At 52.7% G+C, this 18,774-nt stretch overlaps 1 protein-coding gene across 1 annotated transcript in view; it reads left to right on the top strand.

Annotated features, from left to right (window-relative positions):
* The first annotated feature begins 9,784 nt into the window (after positions 1 to 9,784).
* LOC138101666 (centrosome-associated protein CEP250-like) overlaps positions 9,785 to 18,774 on the top strand; it is a 68,137-nt gene continuing 59,147 nt past the window's right edge. Inside the window, exons 1-4 of the mRNA XM_068999440.1 lie at positions 9,785 to 9,799; positions 10,686 to 10,733; positions 10,880 to 11,127; positions 11,584 to 11,737. Coding sequence (XP_068855541.1) covers positions 9,785 to 9,799; positions 10,686 to 10,733; positions 10,880 to 11,127; positions 11,584 to 11,737 — 465 coding nt within the window. The remainder of the gene's footprint in view (positions 9,800 to 10,685; positions 10,734 to 10,879; positions 11,128 to 11,583; positions 11,738 to 18,774) is intronic.

Raw genomic sequence — 18,774 nt, 5'->3', positions numbered from 1 at the left:
GCTTGGGATTGCCCTGATCGCTCTGCCCCGCCCCTTTCTTCACCCGCCGGCCAATCAGCGCGCGGCTGCCCTTGGCAACAGAAGAAGCGCGGCAGCAGGGGCGGCTAACGCCAATCAGCGCGTGGCTCGGGAAGGGCTGAACCAATGGGAGCGCAGCGCGCCTCACGGCGACGACCAATCAGAGTGCGGTGGCCGTGAGGGACGGGCTGGGGCGGGGGGGGCATGGCGGCAAGAGAGGGAGAGGGGAGGAACATTGGGCGGCCTGGTGGGGCCCGCCCGCCGTTTCGGAGGCTCCCAAGCGCTTCAGCTGCCGTCGCACGGTCCCCCCTCCGCACCGATTTGCTTGAGAAGGGAGGGGCGGCTCCTGCCGAAACCGCGCTCGGGGAAAACTCCCCACAGGGGTTGGCTGTGCGAGGGGAGGGCGTGGGTGTGCACCAGCCGTCCCCGCCTCAGCAAAACGTCCCCTCAGGGGTTGGCTGGGCGGAGTCACGACAGGACGGGACGCTTCAGAAGGACCCAGAAAAGACCCCAAACCCCTTCGGAATGTCAGGAAAACTAACCCAAAACCACTGGAGGTTTATGTCCAAAAAGGAGACAGAGAAATCCTGTTACTTTATTCACATAAAGGGAGTGATCATGGTCATTTCCTGTGGGGTCTCTCAAATTGTTGGAGGATCCAGCCTTCTTTTTATCCTAATTTCCCGGCCACATTTCCCTCTGTCTTTCCCCGTTGGCTGAGGTACTTGAGAGGTACAGACTTCCCGAATTGCCTAGTAACATACCCCCTTCTAATGTGTACTCTCCCCTTCCCTCTCCCCCCCTCCCCCCTGTTTTCTTTTGCCTTGTGTTTCTGTTCTTTTTCTCTAAGTCCAGGGATTTAAGGCAGTCTTGAGTGAGTAACACTCCCTGTCAATTAGTGGAATTCCTATGGAATTTTTGGTTCCTCTTATTGAAGAAGGGGCAGTCAATAACTACCTCATGTAAGCACAAGTTAACTATTGGGAGACAGCAATGTTAGTTCAGACGGAAGATGTTCATTACAAAGCCTGAGAAGCCGAATTCACCCTAATCTTGTCAAGATAGAGGGGACAAGGATCATCTCAGAGATTGCTGAATCATCCCTCAAAGGACTACGCATGCCCAGGGAGAAAGGTGAAAAAGTTCACTGCGAGGATGACTACTGGCCTCCATCAGAAAGACCCCCGAGGAAGAGGAGAGGCCTTCCTCAGCGCGACCACCAGGACACACAGCGCATGCGTGGCCCATATGCTAATGACTTCCGAGAAATAATTTGTGTAACCACACCTGTCCCAAGGAATGTGATGAATATTCATAATTTAACCCTTAATACTGTGTTGTAGAGAGCACCAGGTGTGTGTGTTTGGAGGAGCGATCCCCACACACCCGGCGCGCCGAATAAAGCAAATACCCGCTTCTCTGACTCTGTCTCTGAAGTGTCTCCTGGCCCGGTTGCGGCACGATTCATTATTGCTTCTTTTACCTCTCAGTATGTGGCTTTATCTACAGCAGGCCCACAGTTTGTAAAGACAACTTCTCATTCTTGTCAGGAATTTAAACAAAACGGACGAAAATGGGAGTAAATGTGAATAAATATGAGTAATTTAGGATGATATTTATGTTGTATTTCAAAAGTGGAGGGTTAAAAGATCATTTGGGCATTAAAACACCTCAAAAAGACACAAAATGCCTCAACCACATTGGAAAGTTTTAATAAATGTGACTAAAATAGATCTAAATTGACTGAATTTGAATAAATTCAGGACATGGCATTATTTCTGGAATGTGGAGGATGAAAAGGCAATTTTGGTCCTAAAATGCCTCCAAAAAGCCCTGAAAAAGCACCCAGAAGCCTTAAGAGTCCCGAAGGAGAGCTCAGCTGCTCTCCAAAGGCCACAGGTTTCTGGGGGTTCTTATGGATTTGGGGGTGTCCCGGGGATCTCACCACAGGCCACCATGAGTCCCCAATGCCGGTGGCTCTGGGGAAGGCGCATTCCCGGGGTTCCCGAACCCCCCCACACCCGAACCCTGCAGGGGGGGTCCAGTGGTGCCGATCCACATGGAACAGGTCGGTGCAGTTCACCCGGACACTGAACCTGCACAGGCGAGAGAGCGTGGCAGGGGTGGGGCAGGTGAGGGGCAGAGCAGGGCAGGGGCCAGGCAGGGGTGAGACAGGGTGGGAAGGATGAGGGGAAGGGTGCGGCAGGAATGAGCAAGGGGTGGGGCAGGGGTGGGGCAGGTGAGGGGCAGCCCAATAAGTGCCCCCAGAGACCCCGAGAGCTGTCGCAGGATCCCGTAACTCACCTCATGTCCCCCTGCTGAGGACCACCCAGAGACCTCCGGGACTCTGTACCCCCCATATCTTCCTCCCCAGCGCCCTCAGGACCTCCCAAGAGCCTCCCAGGACCCCCCCAGGATGCCCCGTACCTGTCAGTGGAAGGCTGCTGCCCCCCCTATCTCCCCACCAAAGACCCCCAGGACTCTGTACCCCCCATATCTTCCTCCCAGACCCCTCCAGAGCCCCCTTAAGACACCCCAGAACTTGGCAGATACCCCCCCAACCTGTCAGTGTAGGGCCCATACCCCCCAAGCCATCCCAGGGCCCCACAAAACTCCCCCCAGACCTCCCCGGACCCTCTACCCGACCATATCTCCCTCCTAGACTCCCCAGGACTCTGTATCCCACATACTCCTCCCATATCTCCCCCTAGATCCCCTCCCAGCCCTTCCCAGTACCCTCCCCAGGCACCCCCCTATATGTGGCAGTAGAGGGCTGGTGCCCCCCCGTAGACGAGGAGGGTTTGGGAGGAGGGTGGAAGACCATGGAGTAGCTGGTGGGGGGGGAGGGGGGGGCTTCCCCCCCACCCCTAAACCCCAACCACTCCCACAGATTCCCTCCCCCCTCCAGCGGGAACTGGAGCAGCTCAGGAGAAAACGTCCTCGGGTGTGCAGCCTGGGGACAGGACCCCCAAATCAGGGGGAAACCCCATGTTATAAACAACCCAGATCCAATATGGAAATGAGTTATTAAAAATTTTATTGAGAACTATAAAATTCAGCAAAGCAAAAGGGATTGTGCTGGGAGCATGGCCAGGGGCCAGAGGCTCAATCACAAAATGGTGGTGCTACCTTTTATACCCCTGTGGCTGCATCAGCCTTATGCACACTGATGTACAGTTTTGCATAGTCTCACCCCACGTCACTCTTTTAGGAGCCGGCGCAGTTCTGTTGCTGTGCTCGTCGGGGTCCTCGTTGGATGGAATCCCACTCCTTTTGTGAAAAACGAGGTTCACTCTGCTGTTAGGATTTAAAAGTTTAATAAAGGACAATAGGGGACAAAGACAATAAAGCAAAAGTCACGGCGCTGGGTGCTTTGGCACTCAGCCAAGAGCGCACCTGCTATTGCGGAGACACCCTTTACACACCTGTCCTATTGCATCAGCCTAATGCATATTCATAATCAATCATGCCTATTCAAACTTCCCCCCCAAACTAGTTTACATGTTCCAGGAACTGTTTAGCATGGCTCCTCCTTGGATCTGCCTTTTTAGAGCACGCACATTTCCTGGCTGTGGTTTCAGTCAGTTTTTATTATCACCTCCAGGGTGGGCTTTGGTCGATGGTTTCTGCAGACGGCAGTTGCCGATAGCTGGCATGTCAGTAGCAGGGGTCTTCATCATCCGTTCATTGGATGTTATCCAACCAAGCAGACAGTTCAATTATCGCAAGCATAACTGTATCAGCTATTTCACTGTTATGTCTAAGTTTAGTTAATGGCAGAAATAAAGGCATTAGTTATTGTTGCAAAACTGTATCTTTATAACAATGATACTTTAACATTAAATACTTTAACATTGTTATTTAAATACTTTAACATTATACATATAGCATCCATTTTAACATTTGCGGAAAGCCAATATTATAGTATGTATTTATCACACATTTATGGCTGTGTCTTCGAAGTTTGGCTCGCAACAGCGTGTCCCACTTACAGAACTGACATTACAGCACACAAACTCATGCAGCCCTTATAAAAAAACAACTTTACAACCAGACTATTTTAACAACATTAAACATTTTAACATATACCATTGTCTTAATATTTCCCAAGGAAAATATCATAATATTTAATATTATAACTCATAATGTAATTCATAACCCATAAACATATGGCAAAAGCCAACTCTCAATAAGTTGTTTGTAACACCCCACAAGAGTAGATGGGACCCCCAGATCCCCCAGACCTCCCAAGATGGGAGATCCCCAAGACCTGCCCACCCCCTCAGATGCAAGGAGAACATGTCCTGTGGGGGACCCCAAAATCAGGGGGCTTTAAAATTGGGGGACACCCCAAAATCATGCTGTAAGACCCCAATATCAGGGTGACGCCCCTGCCAAAGAAGCTGGGACCCCCGAGCTCCCCCACATGGGAGGAGAATGTAACTGGGGGAGCATGAAATCAGAGGAAACCCCAAAATCAGGGGAACCCCCCCGAACGCTAGATGGGACCCCAGAACACCAAGACTCCCACAGAGCCTCCCCCCCTACCCCCCCCCCCCCCCCCCCCCGGGTGGAAGGAGAACACGTCCTTGGATGTGTGGCCTGGGGGTGTCACCAAAACTGTGGGAAAAACAAAGCCCTCACACAACATTTTTAATGTTAGAGAGTCAAGGCATTACTTTATTCTGGCCAGGATATTGTTCTGGCCAGGATGTACCCCAGAAATCATCTCATCCACACATAGCCCAGGTGTGCAGAGAGAATCATTCCATGACACATGGCTTCTACTAGATTTTCCAGATCTTTTATACAGTCAAAAGTCATAGAAACAAATTGGGTCAGTGTTCATTGGTCCCAAGTGAGTGTAGTTCTTAGCAATTGCTCTCCTATGGAATCCAGATTTCTTCTCTTCTGATGTTAATTAGATCTTCATTCCTTGATTTTCTTATCAGTCTTTTCTGGAGGAGATGTCTCCAACTCTGCCAGAGGCAGAGTCTGGGGTAGATGTTCATAGATGGCCGCTGATGTTCTGTTGATGTTCCGTCGATGGCCTTCATCTCTTTGGGGCTACTCCCAGTCTGTTGAAATGCTAAGCCCATCTCAGGCCTCACCTAGAGAAACAATGCCCTGGAAAGAAGCTTCAGTTCCCTTCTCCGGGGCAAAGGTGAAGAAACCTGGCTAAAGTTATATAAAAAAAGTGGTTTTAAACTGGTTGGTTTTCCAACAGGGGGGGTCCCTTGGGCGTTTCTAGGGGCTAACAGGGGGGTTTGGGGTGGCTCCGGAGACATTCTGGGAGTCTGTGGGAGGTGAGATGGGAGTTTGGGGGGCTCTAATTAGCTTTTAATCCACCCTAGGCAAAGATATTAATATTCATAATCCTATAAAGTCTTTGTTCTTCTTCCCAAAGTTCAGGACTTCAGCATGACTTTGGCTGAGCAGCAGTCCGTGCCAATTAGTAAAGCTTACTAAAATAGATCATTTGATTTAGCTAATTGTAATGCTCATGGATCGTGTGTTTTACAGGGGGCACATACTAAGGGGGGACACGGATAGGTGGATCGGGAAGTCCCAAGTACCTTCCAAGTACCGCAGCCAACAGGGAAAGGGAAGGAGGAGAAAATGCGGCCAGGAAATGAGGAGAAAAGAAGGCTACTTGCTCCAACTAATTGGGAGAGACCCCGTTGGACACACACCTGACGGACTTTCTCCCTTTCTCCAAATCAAGGCAATTTTACAGGACTCCTCGGTCTCCTTTGTGGACACGAACTTCTAATGAGGTGAATTTTACCCACTGCGGGGTGGGGGGCACAGGAGCTCCTCTGCCTGGGGAGGGGGGAGTATAAAGCAGTATAAACCAGTCCAGACTGGGGCAGGTGGGGAAAATTCAGAGTCACAAGGGGCCAGTGGCAGCGAGGCAGGGAGGGGCGGGAGTGATCGGCCGGGGAGGGGGAGAGGGGGAAGTTCCAGCCTCAGCCGGACCCCCCTCATTGACTGACAAGTGGGGAGCGGCTCCCGCCCAACCGGCGGGCGGGGAAAAGCGCCCTCAGTCATTGGCTGGGCGGGACAGGGGGCGGGGCGAGAGCTGTTCCCGCCTCAGCCCAACTCCCCTCAGTCATTGGCTGGGCGGGACAGGGGGCGGGGCGAGAGCTGTTCCCGCCTCAGCCCAACTCCCCTCAGTCATTGGCTGGGCGGGACAGGGGGCGGGGCGAGAGCTGTTCCCGCCTCAGCCCAACTCCCCTCAGTCATTGGCTGGGCGGGACAGGGGGCGGGGCGAGAGCTGTTCCCGCCTCAGCCCAACTCCCCTCAGTCATTGGCTGGGCGGGACAGGGGGCGGGGCGAGAGCTGTTCCCGCCTCAGCCCAACTCCCCTCAGTCATTGGCTGGGTGGGTACCGGAAATGACCCAACAAAGCCTCAAAACCTTTTCAAAACTTAACAAAACTGACAAAAATGGAATAAATTTGTATAAGTATAGAAAAATTTAAGGCTATATTTGTTACATTTAAAGAATGGAGGGTTGAAAAGGCGGACTGTGCACAAAAACGTGGCAAAACCAAGAAAACCCCCAAAACCCCTTTAAGAATCCCTCGGGATTAAGTGAGATTAAGTGGAAGCATAATAAATATGAATAAAGAAGTTAAAGCTATACTTAACATATAATTAAAAAATGGGGCGGTGTGAAAGGGGCTTCGGGTGCTAAAATGCCTCAAGAAGGCATCAAAAAACCCCAGGTGTTATAAACGAGGTGGGAAACCTTTTGGCAGGCTAACTTGTTTATTAATTAGCAACTTAGAACGAGGATCCAAGATAAGCTCAGACCCTACACTACAAGCCAGAAAAATGAACAATGTGACACATCGAGTACTCCCTTGGACCACAAGTTTCCACCAGAGAACCTGGTACAGAGCACTTGGTCAGTTTTTATTGTCTCTGTCACCTCCAGGACTGGTGCGCTTTCAATCTCACTGATTGGCCACTTTCCGGTGTTCTGATTGCCTTTTAACATGGTGCATCCTTGACCAATCATTTCTAATTGGATCCATTCCATTGGTCAGCTCCTTTTCCAGTCAGGGTCTTGGGTACTGATATCGTCTCATGGGGTAATGGTTCTAAAAGGATCCTTCTATAAAGTCCATCAGGTTCCTGTTGTACCTGCCTCTAATGGTTATACCCATGCATTGCTTCCTGTACACACGCACACTTAACTCATTAGCTTATAACTATTTAAATTCATAGTACATTAATTAGGCACTTTATTTAACAATTCATCAACTAATTATCGATATATAGGTAACCAGCCCGGGAAAGCCAACCTGCTATAACACAAGCACCAAATTCCCCTCCTGCCGGGGCTGGCTGTCCAGCAGCTCAAGTAGGAGAGTCCTCCAGGAGCTCAGGGGAGCTGAGGCCCTCGTGCTGAGGCACAGCCCGTGGAGAAAGGGGTCAGTGGCCCGAATGCGTGCTTTGGGAATCAGAGCTGGGTTCCTAAATCCTGTCGGAACTCTCTCTCCCCGACCTGTGGTGGCTGAGGGTTGTATGAGGGAAGGGTTTGCCAGCCATGAACTGGACTTGTTGATCATCTGAGCTCCGTTCAGGGGCAGTGTGGGAGCCTGTTCCTTTCCCCTTCCCCAAGGGCAGAGTGTTGGTGAGGGCTGGAGTTGGAGGCTGTGTCTGCCCCCACAGCCGGTACCGTGGGGCTGCGGATGCTCCTGCCCACGTGGGCTTGTCTGAGCTGGGCTTTCTGCCTCTTTCAGGTGTCCTTGCTGCAGTCACAGGTGGCCTGAGACCAACAGCACTGGCAGAACTACACTGAGAGCTGTGCAAGGACCAGCCAGGAGCTCAGACCTTCACCGGGAGCTGTCCTGCTCCTTTGCAGCTGTGCTCAAGGAGCCCAAAGCTGCTGTTCTGGAAGCAGAGACTCGAAGCTGCATCGGTCTCTGAAGCTGAACTTGGCAGTGACATCCCTGGGCCGTCAGTCTCTGGAGAGAGTCTGGAGAGGCCCTGGAGAAGGCAGGTGCCGCTCTTCTCTTCCCCAGACGATTTGTACCCTGCCAGAAACCAATTCCTGTCAACTGGGGCACAAAAATTCTCCCTAGGACACAGATGAATGTTCTCAAAGATGAAGGAGTAAAATATCTACCAAAGCTTTTCCAAGCATTTGGTTCTGGAAGGTCTGTTCCTAGCGAGGTGTTCCGGTTTGGCCAAATTTAGAAATATATCCTCTGAGAGAAGGCACAACCACCCCTCCCCCACCAGGTTTGGGAAAAAATAAATTTTCCTTGAAGGAAAGTGAAGGAGATAAAACTATTTATTGAACAAACACACGGGAAAAGGAAAATAATGCTAAACAATAAAATCTCTCGCTGTGGAGAAAAAACCTGGGGAAGTGTTAGAGTCCTCCTGTTGGTCTCCTCAGAGCTGGGGCTTGGCCCAAGGCCAGGCCCTCTGCGCTCGGTGGAAAGTCCTCCTGATGTGTTCTAATATTGTAGCAGTCCAGTGGAAAAGGGAGAAAGTCCGAAATTCCAGGGAAGGAAAAAAAAATTCACCTCTCTCTCCGGAGAAAAAGAAGCTGAACAACTGGCCAAAAGCTGACCGGGAAGCCGCAAGCCAGGTGCCTCCTCCCTCCCCTGCCGCAGCTGGAAAAAAACCCCGCTATCTGTGTGTGACCTTGAACAAGCTGCAAACTGCTTTGAAAAAGTTGTGCTCAGTTTAGAGGCATAGAAATTAATTTCTGGGCATAGGCAGCGATATGGGCTACACATCATAAGGTCACCCCAAGACACGAGGAATCTTTGAAATAAGCAGCAAGACTTTTCTTCTGCCTAGAAGACCTAGTGATATGTTGCCAAACAGAGAGCAGAGAAAAAAATGCACTCGTGTCTGTCTCGGGATTCTGAATCTCTTTTATGAGCCTTAAACACTGCAACTCCTGGCATTTCTCTGTAGGAATTTGAAAAGACCCTGAAACACCATTTTTCCTCCTCATGTGGCTGTTCTAGATGCAGAGCTTTACTTTCCATGAATATTTGTAAGCACCAAGAACCTTTTGAGGCTTTTTCTTACACCTCCCCTTTGTCAGGGGAGACAGACAAATTCCTGTGACTCAGGAACTAAGCGCATCCCTAAAGAGCATGCGGGTCTCAGGAATGCTGAGCCTTAAAACTGATGCTGTCTGGGCCAGCAACTTTGAACTCATGTTATGAGCCAGGTCCCTGCCCAGCTGCCCAGCTGGGCTGTGGGGATGTGGGGGTGCTGGTGCAGGTGCCGGGCAGCAGTGAGCTGGGATGGGTGGAGAGCCAGGGGAGGGCCTCTCCAACAGCCCCTGGAATGTTGGGGTTTGCAGCCTGGCAACCATCAACAGCCCATGGAATGTTGGGGTTTGGAGCCTGGCAACCATCAACAGCCCATGGAATGTTGGGGTTTGGAGCCTGGCAACTGTCAACAGCTCCTGAACATTGGGGCTTTGACCTTGCAACTGCCAACAGCACTTTGATCTTGTGCTCTTGACCCTGCAAAGGCCAACGACCCTTGGATATTGGGGTTTGACCCTGCAAAGGCCAACGGCCTTTGGAGATTGGGGTTTAGACCCTGCGAAGTCAAACAACCTTTGGAGATTGGGGTTTAGACCCTGCAAAGGCCAAAAGCCTTTGGAGATTGGGGTTTAGACCCTGCAAAGGCCAACGGCCTTTGGAGATTGGGGTTTAGACCCTGCAAAGGCCAACGGCCTTTGGACACTGACATTTGGTCACTGCTCGTGCCAAGGGGCAGATGGAGACCCGGCGGGTGAGTGAGAGAGCTGCTGCCCTCTTTGTGCCAAGCCCAGCAGGGGCCTGGGTGGGCCTGGGCTGTGCCACTGGGAACAGTTCCCTTTGGGAATAGCAAGGGATTAACAGTTGGCTGTTCCAGAGCTAGCAGCAGCTTTGGTGCTGGCCATGGGGACAGGCCTGGGAGGGAATGGGGGGGCTCCTGGCCATCCCAGAGCACACCCACATCTCCTCCTCCGTCCTTGTCCCACTGGAGGGTGTGGGCACAAACAAGGGAGCAGCTTTCACTGCCTTCCCCTCAGCCCAATTCACAGCGCAGCCTGAGCGCTTCCCAGAGACAAGAATGGGTTTCTCCCAGACATCTCCAAGATGATCCCCAGTGGTGCAGAGGAGGCCACGAGGATGATAGGAAGATGCTCCAAGGGCTGGAGCACCTGTGCCAAGGGAAAAGGATGCAAGAGTTGGGGTTGTCCAGCCTGGAGAAGGTTCCAGGGTGACCTTCCAATGCATGAAGGGGCTGGAAGAGAGCTGGAGAGAGACTTAAGCCAGGGGCCTGCAGGGAAAGGACAGGGTCTAATGGGATATTGGGAGGGAATTCTTCCCTGTGAGGCTGCTGAGGCCCTGGCACAGGTTGCCCACAGAAGCTGTGGCTGCCCCTGGATCCCTGGCAGTGTTCAAGACCAGGTTGGATGGGGCTCTGGGCAATTCCCCTTGTGGTGTTCTAAGAAGTGATGAGACACCTTCCAGCATGTTTGTTTGTGCTGCTGTCAACCTACTGGGCTGAAAATATTCCCAAGGAGGGGAGGAAGGAGCTGAGCTGGAATTCCAGGCTGGGAAGCATTTAGAGGCGACTGCCTCAGGGGCAGCCATGCAGTCTGAGTGTGCTCTTCCCTGTGCTCTTCCAGGGAGCTCGAGGCCTTTCTCACCAGGGACGTTTCTCCAGAGCCCCTGAGGTGAGTAAACTGTGCTGAGCTGGCTCGGATTTGAAACTGGTCCTCCACAAATGGACACTGGTTCTTGTGGAATCAGAAGAGGCATCTCAGTGGTACTTTGGAATAGGAACAGAGTACCTGACTAACAGCTGGATGTGGGCTTTCAGGTGCTGTTAGACGGCAGTGACAGCATGGCCAGTTCCATCACCGGCGCTGACCGTTCCCAGCATGCAGCCTCCAGGAACAGCCTCTCAACTCCGACATCCACTGCTGCACAGCATCCCTTGGAATTGGTTTGGGAAGCCACAGAGAATTGTGGGCGCTTGCAGCGATGTTTTGAGAAAATGGAGGAGCGATGCAAGAGGCTCAGTAGCCACCGGGAGCACATAGACTCTGTGATGGAAGAAATCAGAAGGTGAGTGTTTCTTCCTCCTCCTCCTGCGTTCCAGAGGCAATCTGCGTCCAGGTCTGGGAGTTCAGAGGTGTTCTGGGCAAAGAACTCACCTGCCCTACCATGTGTAGGCCTCAGTGTGGCTCTTGAGCATCGTCCTGTCAGGGCTTTTCATGCTCTACTGTGACTCCCAAGGCTGCCTGGGAGATGCACAGCGATGTTGGAATAGAAGACTCCTTCCTCTCACCGTGCTGCTTCCCTGAATTCTGTTCTTTGAGAGCCCCTGTCCAGCCACTGCTTCTCACTGAAGGAAGGCAAAATCCTGCCTTCCTTTCCCTTTGCCTCTGGAGGATTTCCTTGGGAGGGAAAGAGCAAGGTCTTCCTTAGCCCACTGCCCCCAGCTCCATTGTGGAGGGCTGAAAATGGGATCGATGGCTCTTCAGGCCTCTTCCTTCTTCTGACTGAGCCTTGTCTCTGCAGTGACTGTGAAAACCTTGAGAAGTCCAAGGAAAAGCTGCAGCAATGCACTGGAATCCCGGAGCCAGGAGCCTTGAGTCTGCGCCAGAAGAACAGCAAGCAGCTGAAGGAAGCGTCAGCCCAGGCGGAAAAGGCGGAGCAGCAGCACAGGATGGAGGTTGGTTTTGGAAATGAGGCTGGTTTTCCGTTGAAAACTTGTCTTGCCCCTTCTTGTACAGTGGAGGACTTGGCTGCACTTGAGGGAGAAGACCCATCACTGCAGAGGGAGCTGGAAGTCAACAGGCAGGCACTGGAGGAATTGCAGCTTCAGAGGGAGCTGCTGGAGCAAGAGGGGCATGATGTTACCGTGGCTCTGGACACCTTATTCCTAGGCAGCACCTGTGGGAGTGGGAGTTGTGCCAGCCAGATCAGGCCAGATGCTGTTTCTGGCAGTAGAAGAGAGGGACACTGCTGTGCACACCTGGCTCAAGATGGCACACGCATTTATTAGCCAGGCATATGCATGTTCATCAGCAAAGGGTTACATGCTTCTGCAAAATTTGTTCCTTTGGGCAGCCCCAGAGCCTCTAAAAGAGGGAACGGAGCTGGGGAAGGGTCTGGAGCACAGGTGTGACAAGGAGTGGCTGAGGGAGCTGGGGGGGCTGAGCCTGGAGAAAAGGAGGCTCAGGGGACACCTTCTCGCTCTCTCCAACTCCCTGTGACAGGAAGGTGCAGCCAGGTGAGGGTTGGTCTTTGCTCCCAGGGAACAAGGGACAGGACAAGAGGAAACAGCCCCAAGTGTGCCGGGGGAGGTTTGGATTGGGTGTTACAGGAGAGCTGTGAGAGAAGGGTTTGTTTCTGATGGTCTCTGTCAGACAGTCTCAGTTCTGGAGTATGTGGTAGGTTTGGCAAATACCCAGCAGAGGTTTTGCTTTTGAAGAGAAAAGCTCAAAACCACAGTGTAGTCTTCAGGCTTGAATACCAGCAAGGGCCATGAGACACCTTCTTTGTGTAAGACAAGTAAATGGTATTGTCGGTGTGAACTGCTGCACAAAGAGAGTCTGCTTTGGCCACATCAGCCAGACTGCCATCAGTCACTAAAGGACTGCTCACCACAAGAGCCGTTTCCCTGCCAGGCATGCCCTCGTTGCAGAGAGCTGCTTTGCACACTGGAGGAGGGGACACTTTGATGTGGGTTTTGTCCGAGAAGGAGAAACCCTGTGAATTTTCACTTGCTTCAGCAAGCAAAATTGCTTTCCTCAACCATCCTGAAAATGTCCAGCACTGGAATAGATCCTGATAGACATTTTGTTGGTAAGGGAGTGTGCAAGGAGAACTGGTGTGATTTTTTGCAAGGCTGGAGCTGTGGGAGATGGCAGGCTATGGGGCTGTGTGGAGCATGCCCTCCATGTCTTCTACATTGAATTTGGGGAGGTGAAAGGTGAACAGGGCTATCTTTGGGCCCAGGAATGAGCCCTCTCACAGGAAGCCCGGCAGAAACATCAGCTTTCCGTTGGGATTTTTGTGCTGCTCTTGTGCTCTGTTTTCCTAAGACTTACCTCGGAGGATCTTCACTGTTCTCTTAAGGGTCCTCTTTTGGTGTGTACTGGTCGGTGTCCATAGCCAAACTGAGTTTGTAGGACTTTTCTTTTGTGGGCACAGGGAGGGCGCAGCAGGAACGCTGACAAGAGACAAATCTTTTTAAAGACTCGCCTGGAGTATTTCTGAACAGCAACCCAGAGATGTCTCCTGGGCTGTGTTCTAAGTCACTCTCTGGGAAGCTGTGTCCCCCCCAGGGCAGACAGTGGCCCAGGGGAGCAGCAGCCGAGTGCTCTGAGAGCGCGTGAGCCCATCAGTCTTTGCCTCTTGCCACACAGAGTTTGCAGGGGAAGTGTCAAGCCCTCTGCTCTTTCCTTCTGTGCAGGTCCTGCTGGAAAAGCAGAAGGAGAAGAATTCTTTATCAGAGACACTGCTCCAAACTCGGGGACAGCTAAGCCAAGCCTGCCAGCAGGTGCAGCAGCTCAGGCAGGAGGTGAAAGAGCAGCAAGAGAAGGGGCAGGTAAGTCTGAGCAGGCAGGGAACAGAGTGCAGGGCAGTGGCAAGGGCACAAAAGGCAGGTGCTGGGAGTCAGGAGGCAAGGGCTGCTTCAGGCCCTGGCAGCACAGAGCCTGGCAAGCTCCAGAGCTCAGGCCCGGGAAGCAAGGCTTACAATGGAAGCAGAGCTGGGTAGAGAAGCCAAAAGAAGTCGCTGAAGGAATGGGATTTTGAGAGAGCAAGTGGGAAAAGCTGAGCCTGAGGGCAGGTCGCAGGAAGTTGCTCTGCATTTTGTTGCCAGACCATCCAGGCAAAGCTGCAAGCTGAGCTGCAGAAAGCTCGGAGGGGAATCCAGGCAGCGCAGAAGAGGCACAAGGAAGAACTACGAGGCATCAAAGAGGAAATGAATCTCCTCCTTGAGCAGAGGGAGGCTCTACAAAAGCAGGTGAGTGAAAGAGCAGTGGCACCGCAGCATCCAGCAGGGGGTCTGTGCCCTTCTTGCTTTTCCATGGCAGAGCAGCAGCTGCTGGGGTGGTCCCTGGGGCTGCCTCGTGCTCTGGGCTCCTTGGCAGCTGCTCTGAAGGACCCTCGGTGCTCTGCTGAATCTCAGCTGCTGCCCTGGACAGCTGGGCTAGTCCTCTGGGCTGTTGGCCAGCAACCATCAGCACGGATTCCTGCTGGCCTCTTCTTGCTGGCCTTGGTGTGGGAGGTGCTTTTTCAGGTGCCCTTGGTGGGCCACGTAGAGATTGAAACAAGTTGTCCGTATGCATTGTGAATCTGGTGCTCTGAGGACAGGGAGAAATGGAAAGTTGGCCTTTGCCTTTTCTCACAGCCTCTGCTGTGGCTGACAGTGACAGGCTGTGGCTGTAGCCTCTGACTGCTTTGTTCTGTTTGACTGGAGGTGGGAGAGTTGACATCTCAGCTGGCAGCCTCCAGAGAGTCCCAGGCAACGATTGTTCAGAGAGCCCGGCAAGATGTGAGGGAGGCCCAGAAGCAGTCAAGGCAGAAGCTGTTGCAGGTTGAGCAGCTCCAGAAGATGCTGGAGGAGGCAGAACATCAGAACAAGGAGCTGCAAGTGCACCTGAAGAACTTGGAGATGGAAAGGAGTCAATGGGAAGAAGTGGCACGCCAAAATTCGGGACTTTGGGCTTCCTTGAACACCCTAGAGAAGGAAAAAGCCAGGTAAATGAAAGCCTGTGGGACTCTGCCTTGTGGGAATGGATTCCCTCTTTGCCATCTTTGCACCTGCCAGGGGCTCTGGCAGCATTTCCTACGTGGCAGAGTTCTGAACTCTCCGTGCAGACGCGTCTGGTTGTCTGGATGTTGTGTTTCATTTTCTTTTCTTTCAAGCCTTCAGTTAGAGTTTTTCTGAAGACAAAGGCTTTTGGAGTAGCTCTTTCCCTCTAGGGGTGTGTTCTGTTGTGAGGTGGGTGTGCTAACACTGCCCAAGCTGCAGTGTAAGGAGCTGGACACATCCAGCAGCTCCGCCTTGGGTCCTGTAACTTGAAGCCTTTGGGATCTGGACCAGCCTGGCATGCTGATGCCTTTGCTTGGCAGAACCATCTCAAGGCCCTGATTGCTGACCTAGGCCAGATTCCCCTCAAAGGCACCCAAGAACCAAGAATGTCTCTGTTGCATCGTTCCTCAGAAAATGCCCCCAGGTGCCTGGGGGGGCTCAAGCAGGGTCCCTGCCAGCCTCCAGAGTCACAGGCAATACTGACTGTGCAAAGAATGCAAGAGACAAGACCAAGGTTAGCGGGGCCCCTCCAGCTGACCAAGTCCTGCCAGTCTTCATTGCCACAGGATTCTTCTTTCGAGAAGAAGACAAAGAAAGGGCAGGGCCCTCTTGCTTGCCTGCAGGTTTCTGCATCTTCCATCAGATTGTGCTCCAAGGCTCTGTTGCCACTTCTGCTATCGGCCTTTGTTTCTCCAGCTGGAAGTAGGATGGGTGCTGGTAGATCTTAGGGAACTTCCCCGAGATCCTCTGGCTGTAGGGTGCTGCTCCTCCTACCTGGACATACAAGATGGGGCAAGGAAATGTCTCTTCCATGTTGACCAAACCTTTCCCCCTTGGAGCCTGCGTAGTCAGAAGAAAACTCTTCCTCTCCCCTAATCTCTTCATGGCAAGACTTTGTTAGGTCTATATTCACATTCCCATCTCAAGAAGAAGGTAGGACATGTAGGCAGGAACTCCTCATTCTTTCATGAATAAAAGCAGAGTGGGCACATGCTGGGCTGTGACTGCAGGGGGAACAAACAAACAGCCACGTTGTTTAGACAAACCTCATCAGACAGAGCAGTTTTCCCCGAGGTGGTGCGAGTCCTAAGAGTTCCTAAAATGTGATACCGTGTAGTAATGAGTTGCATGCTTCCCTTTTAGGCTGCTTCTGTCTCTGGAGGAAAAGAACCTGTGCCTCAGAACACTGGAAGAAAAGAACCAGGCACTGAACAATCAGGTGTCTCAATTTCGTTCTGCTCTTCGCGAGGCCGAGCAGCTCTGTGCAAACCGCACAGGACAAGTGCTGAAGCTCAACGCCCAGGTAATCTGTGCCCTGGCGTCCTCTTCTCCAGGGACACACATCATCACCTTTGGCTTGGAGGCCCCAACTGCTTTCCCCTCCCAGCAGCATCCACTGCTGCCGTGTTCTGCCCCGGGGTGCTGCTGCACCCACAGGCCAAGGCTGGATCTGGTGTCTGCTGCCAATGTTTTCCTCCGTTCTCTCCCGGGTCCCAGCAGGAAATGTGGGAGGAGAAGCAGCAGCAGACTCCTTTGGAGCTTCTCCATCCCTCTGTTAGCAGTGTTGTCCCAGATGGAGTTGGTGCCTGTGCTGGGCACCGAGCAATGTGGGCACACAGACGTGGCTATGGCAGGCTGGGGAGGGCACTTCCAGCGCAGCCAGTTCAGCCGGTGTTCAGAGCTGCAGCCTCAAGGATGCCCATTGGCTCCCTTTCCCTATTTTCAGGACACTTGTTTCCATTGGAATCCTTGGCTCTGTGCCTTCTGTTTTGGGCATGTTTTTTTGCCTGAAGTCATTTCTCCTTTGTTACTTGCTCTACTGCCTGCTCTGCTGCCTCAGGAGCAGCCCTGTCCCTGAGGCTCTGTGCATCCATCTTCCAGATGCGGGCCCTGCAGAAGGCAGTGCTGGAGATGGAGGCTACCCAGGCAACTCGAGAGAAGCAGCTGCTGCAGGAGCTGGAGGAGTCCCGAGCAGGAGAACGGAGCTTGAGGGACTCTGTGCAGGTGCTGGAGGCTGAGGTGTCTGAGCTGCGTAGGAAGCTCCAGAGCTCTGAGAACAGAGCAGAGGCCTTGGCCACAAAGTGTCAGCAGGCCAGTGGTGCTCACCAGGAAACTCAATCCCAGCTGGACAAACTGCTCCTGGTTCTCCACCACGTGATCAGGGATAGCAGAGACTTGGTCACCTGGAGCTCAGGCAAGTGTGGGAGGCTGGGAGAGCAGGTGGAGCGAGGGGGTGGTTCCTGGTCATCCTGGTATGACACACTCACCCTGTCAGTTCAGGCTGACTCAGGCCTTGGGAAGTCTTGTCTCCCTGCAGAGACACAAGTCCATGTTTGTTTGTAGAGAAGTGATTAGAGTCAGAAGGGAGAAGGGCCCAAGTCCTGTCAAGCCACAGGGCCCATGCAGTTGTCTTTGGGGCAGTGCTGACATTAGTGGTCATCAAAATAACGTCAGCCTGTGACACACATCCTGCTGCAAGGCGAGCTCTAGGACAATGACAAAGGCACCTCCTCCTAGGTAGAAAGAGGCCTTGTTTGTTGGAGACTGTTGGATTAAATCTTGAAACAGAATGTCTTCTCTTTTCAGAAAAGGGTCATGTCTTGGGCCTAAGTGCTTCTCAGGATGGGGATGTCCCCGCAGAGCTCACAGTGGACAGAGTGTCAGCAGCTCTGCAAGACCTGCAGCAGCACCTGGAGCATTCCCAGAAAGATCTGGTAATATGCACCCAGAAATCCTGTCCTGCTGCTGGGCTGCTGGACAAGCAGAGTGCCAAGGCCAGGATGGGTGGAAGTTCTTGTAGGGGGGTTGTCTCACTAGCATGGGGAGGAAGGAGGATCACGATCACATCTACCAGTACGGTCCAGCTGCCCTCTCCCACCTGGGCTATTTCTGCTTTAGTGTTTGTAGCCCTTTGTCTCCTGCCAGCAGTGGCACTGACAGGTGATTCTGTTCCTCTTGCCTCTTCCAGAATGATGCAAGGAAGAAGATACAGGCCTTGGAGCTGGAGCTGGGCATGGGGCAGGCTGAGAGGGACAATCTCAGAGCCAGCAATCAGGAGCTGCTGAAACAGTTGGAAGAAATTCAAGCAGGTACAGCTTCACCTCTCCCACCCGCTGCCCCATCCTGTCCCAGCAGGGATCTCTGATGCCACACAGAGGAAAAGGGCAGTGCCCAGAGATGGCAGAGGGGAAGAACAACCAGCAGGAGATTTCTCCATCCAGTGCCAGTGAAAGCTTTTTCTCGAGGAAGATGCCGTGGCTGGCAGTGCCATCTGGCTGTGCTATGGCTGATCCCGTGCACAGGTGGTGCCTTTCAGGTGCTGTGTCTGTGCTGAGGAGCTGTAGCTGGATGCCTCAGCTCGATTCCCCCCAACTCCAGGCCCTGCCAGAGCCCCCAGGCTATTGGCCTCTCTGGAGCAGGGCTGCACAGGCATCCCCGCTCCTTTGTCTCTCTTGGACTGCTCACTCTGCACAAGCCCAAGAGTAAAGACACTTTCCTATTCCTCTGAACCTTGCCCCTTGGAGTCCTGCTTTTTTCTCCTTCATTTCTGTCAGCTTTGGAAGCCCTTGCGGCCTTAGGGGCTGGCAAACACAGGCAGGCCAAGAAGACAGTGCTGTTGTCCCTGCAGGATGCACATCAGTTTGCCTTTGCTTTGCTGTTCTCATTCTCCTTCTCCTTCCTGCTGCAGCGATGTGGAGGGCAGAACACCAGAAGACCTCTCGAGAAACTGCCCTGGAGAAAGAGGCCATTGCCCTGAAGGAAGAGGGTGTGACTCTTTGTCAGGAGGTGGCATCTCTGCAGAGGAAACTGGAGAGCCTGGAGAAGGAAAGGAAGGATGTGCTGGTGAGAACGGCAGATGCCATGAAGGGCCATTTCCTAGCTATGTTTGGCCCTTGTGTTAATAGTTCTAAGGAGCACCTCTTTCCAGCTGAGCTTTTCAAACT

This window comes from Aphelocoma coerulescens, unplaced genomic scaffold (assembly GCF_041296385.1).
Source record: "Aphelocoma coerulescens isolate FSJ_1873_10779 unplaced genomic scaffold, UR_Acoe_1.0 HiC_scaffold_39, whole genome shotgun sequence".
NCBI lineage: Eukaryota > Metazoa > Chordata > Aves > Passeriformes > Corvidae > Aphelocoma > Aphelocoma coerulescens.
Note: the sequence above shows the minus strand (reverse complement) of the source record. Positions and strands in the feature narration are given on the sequence as shown.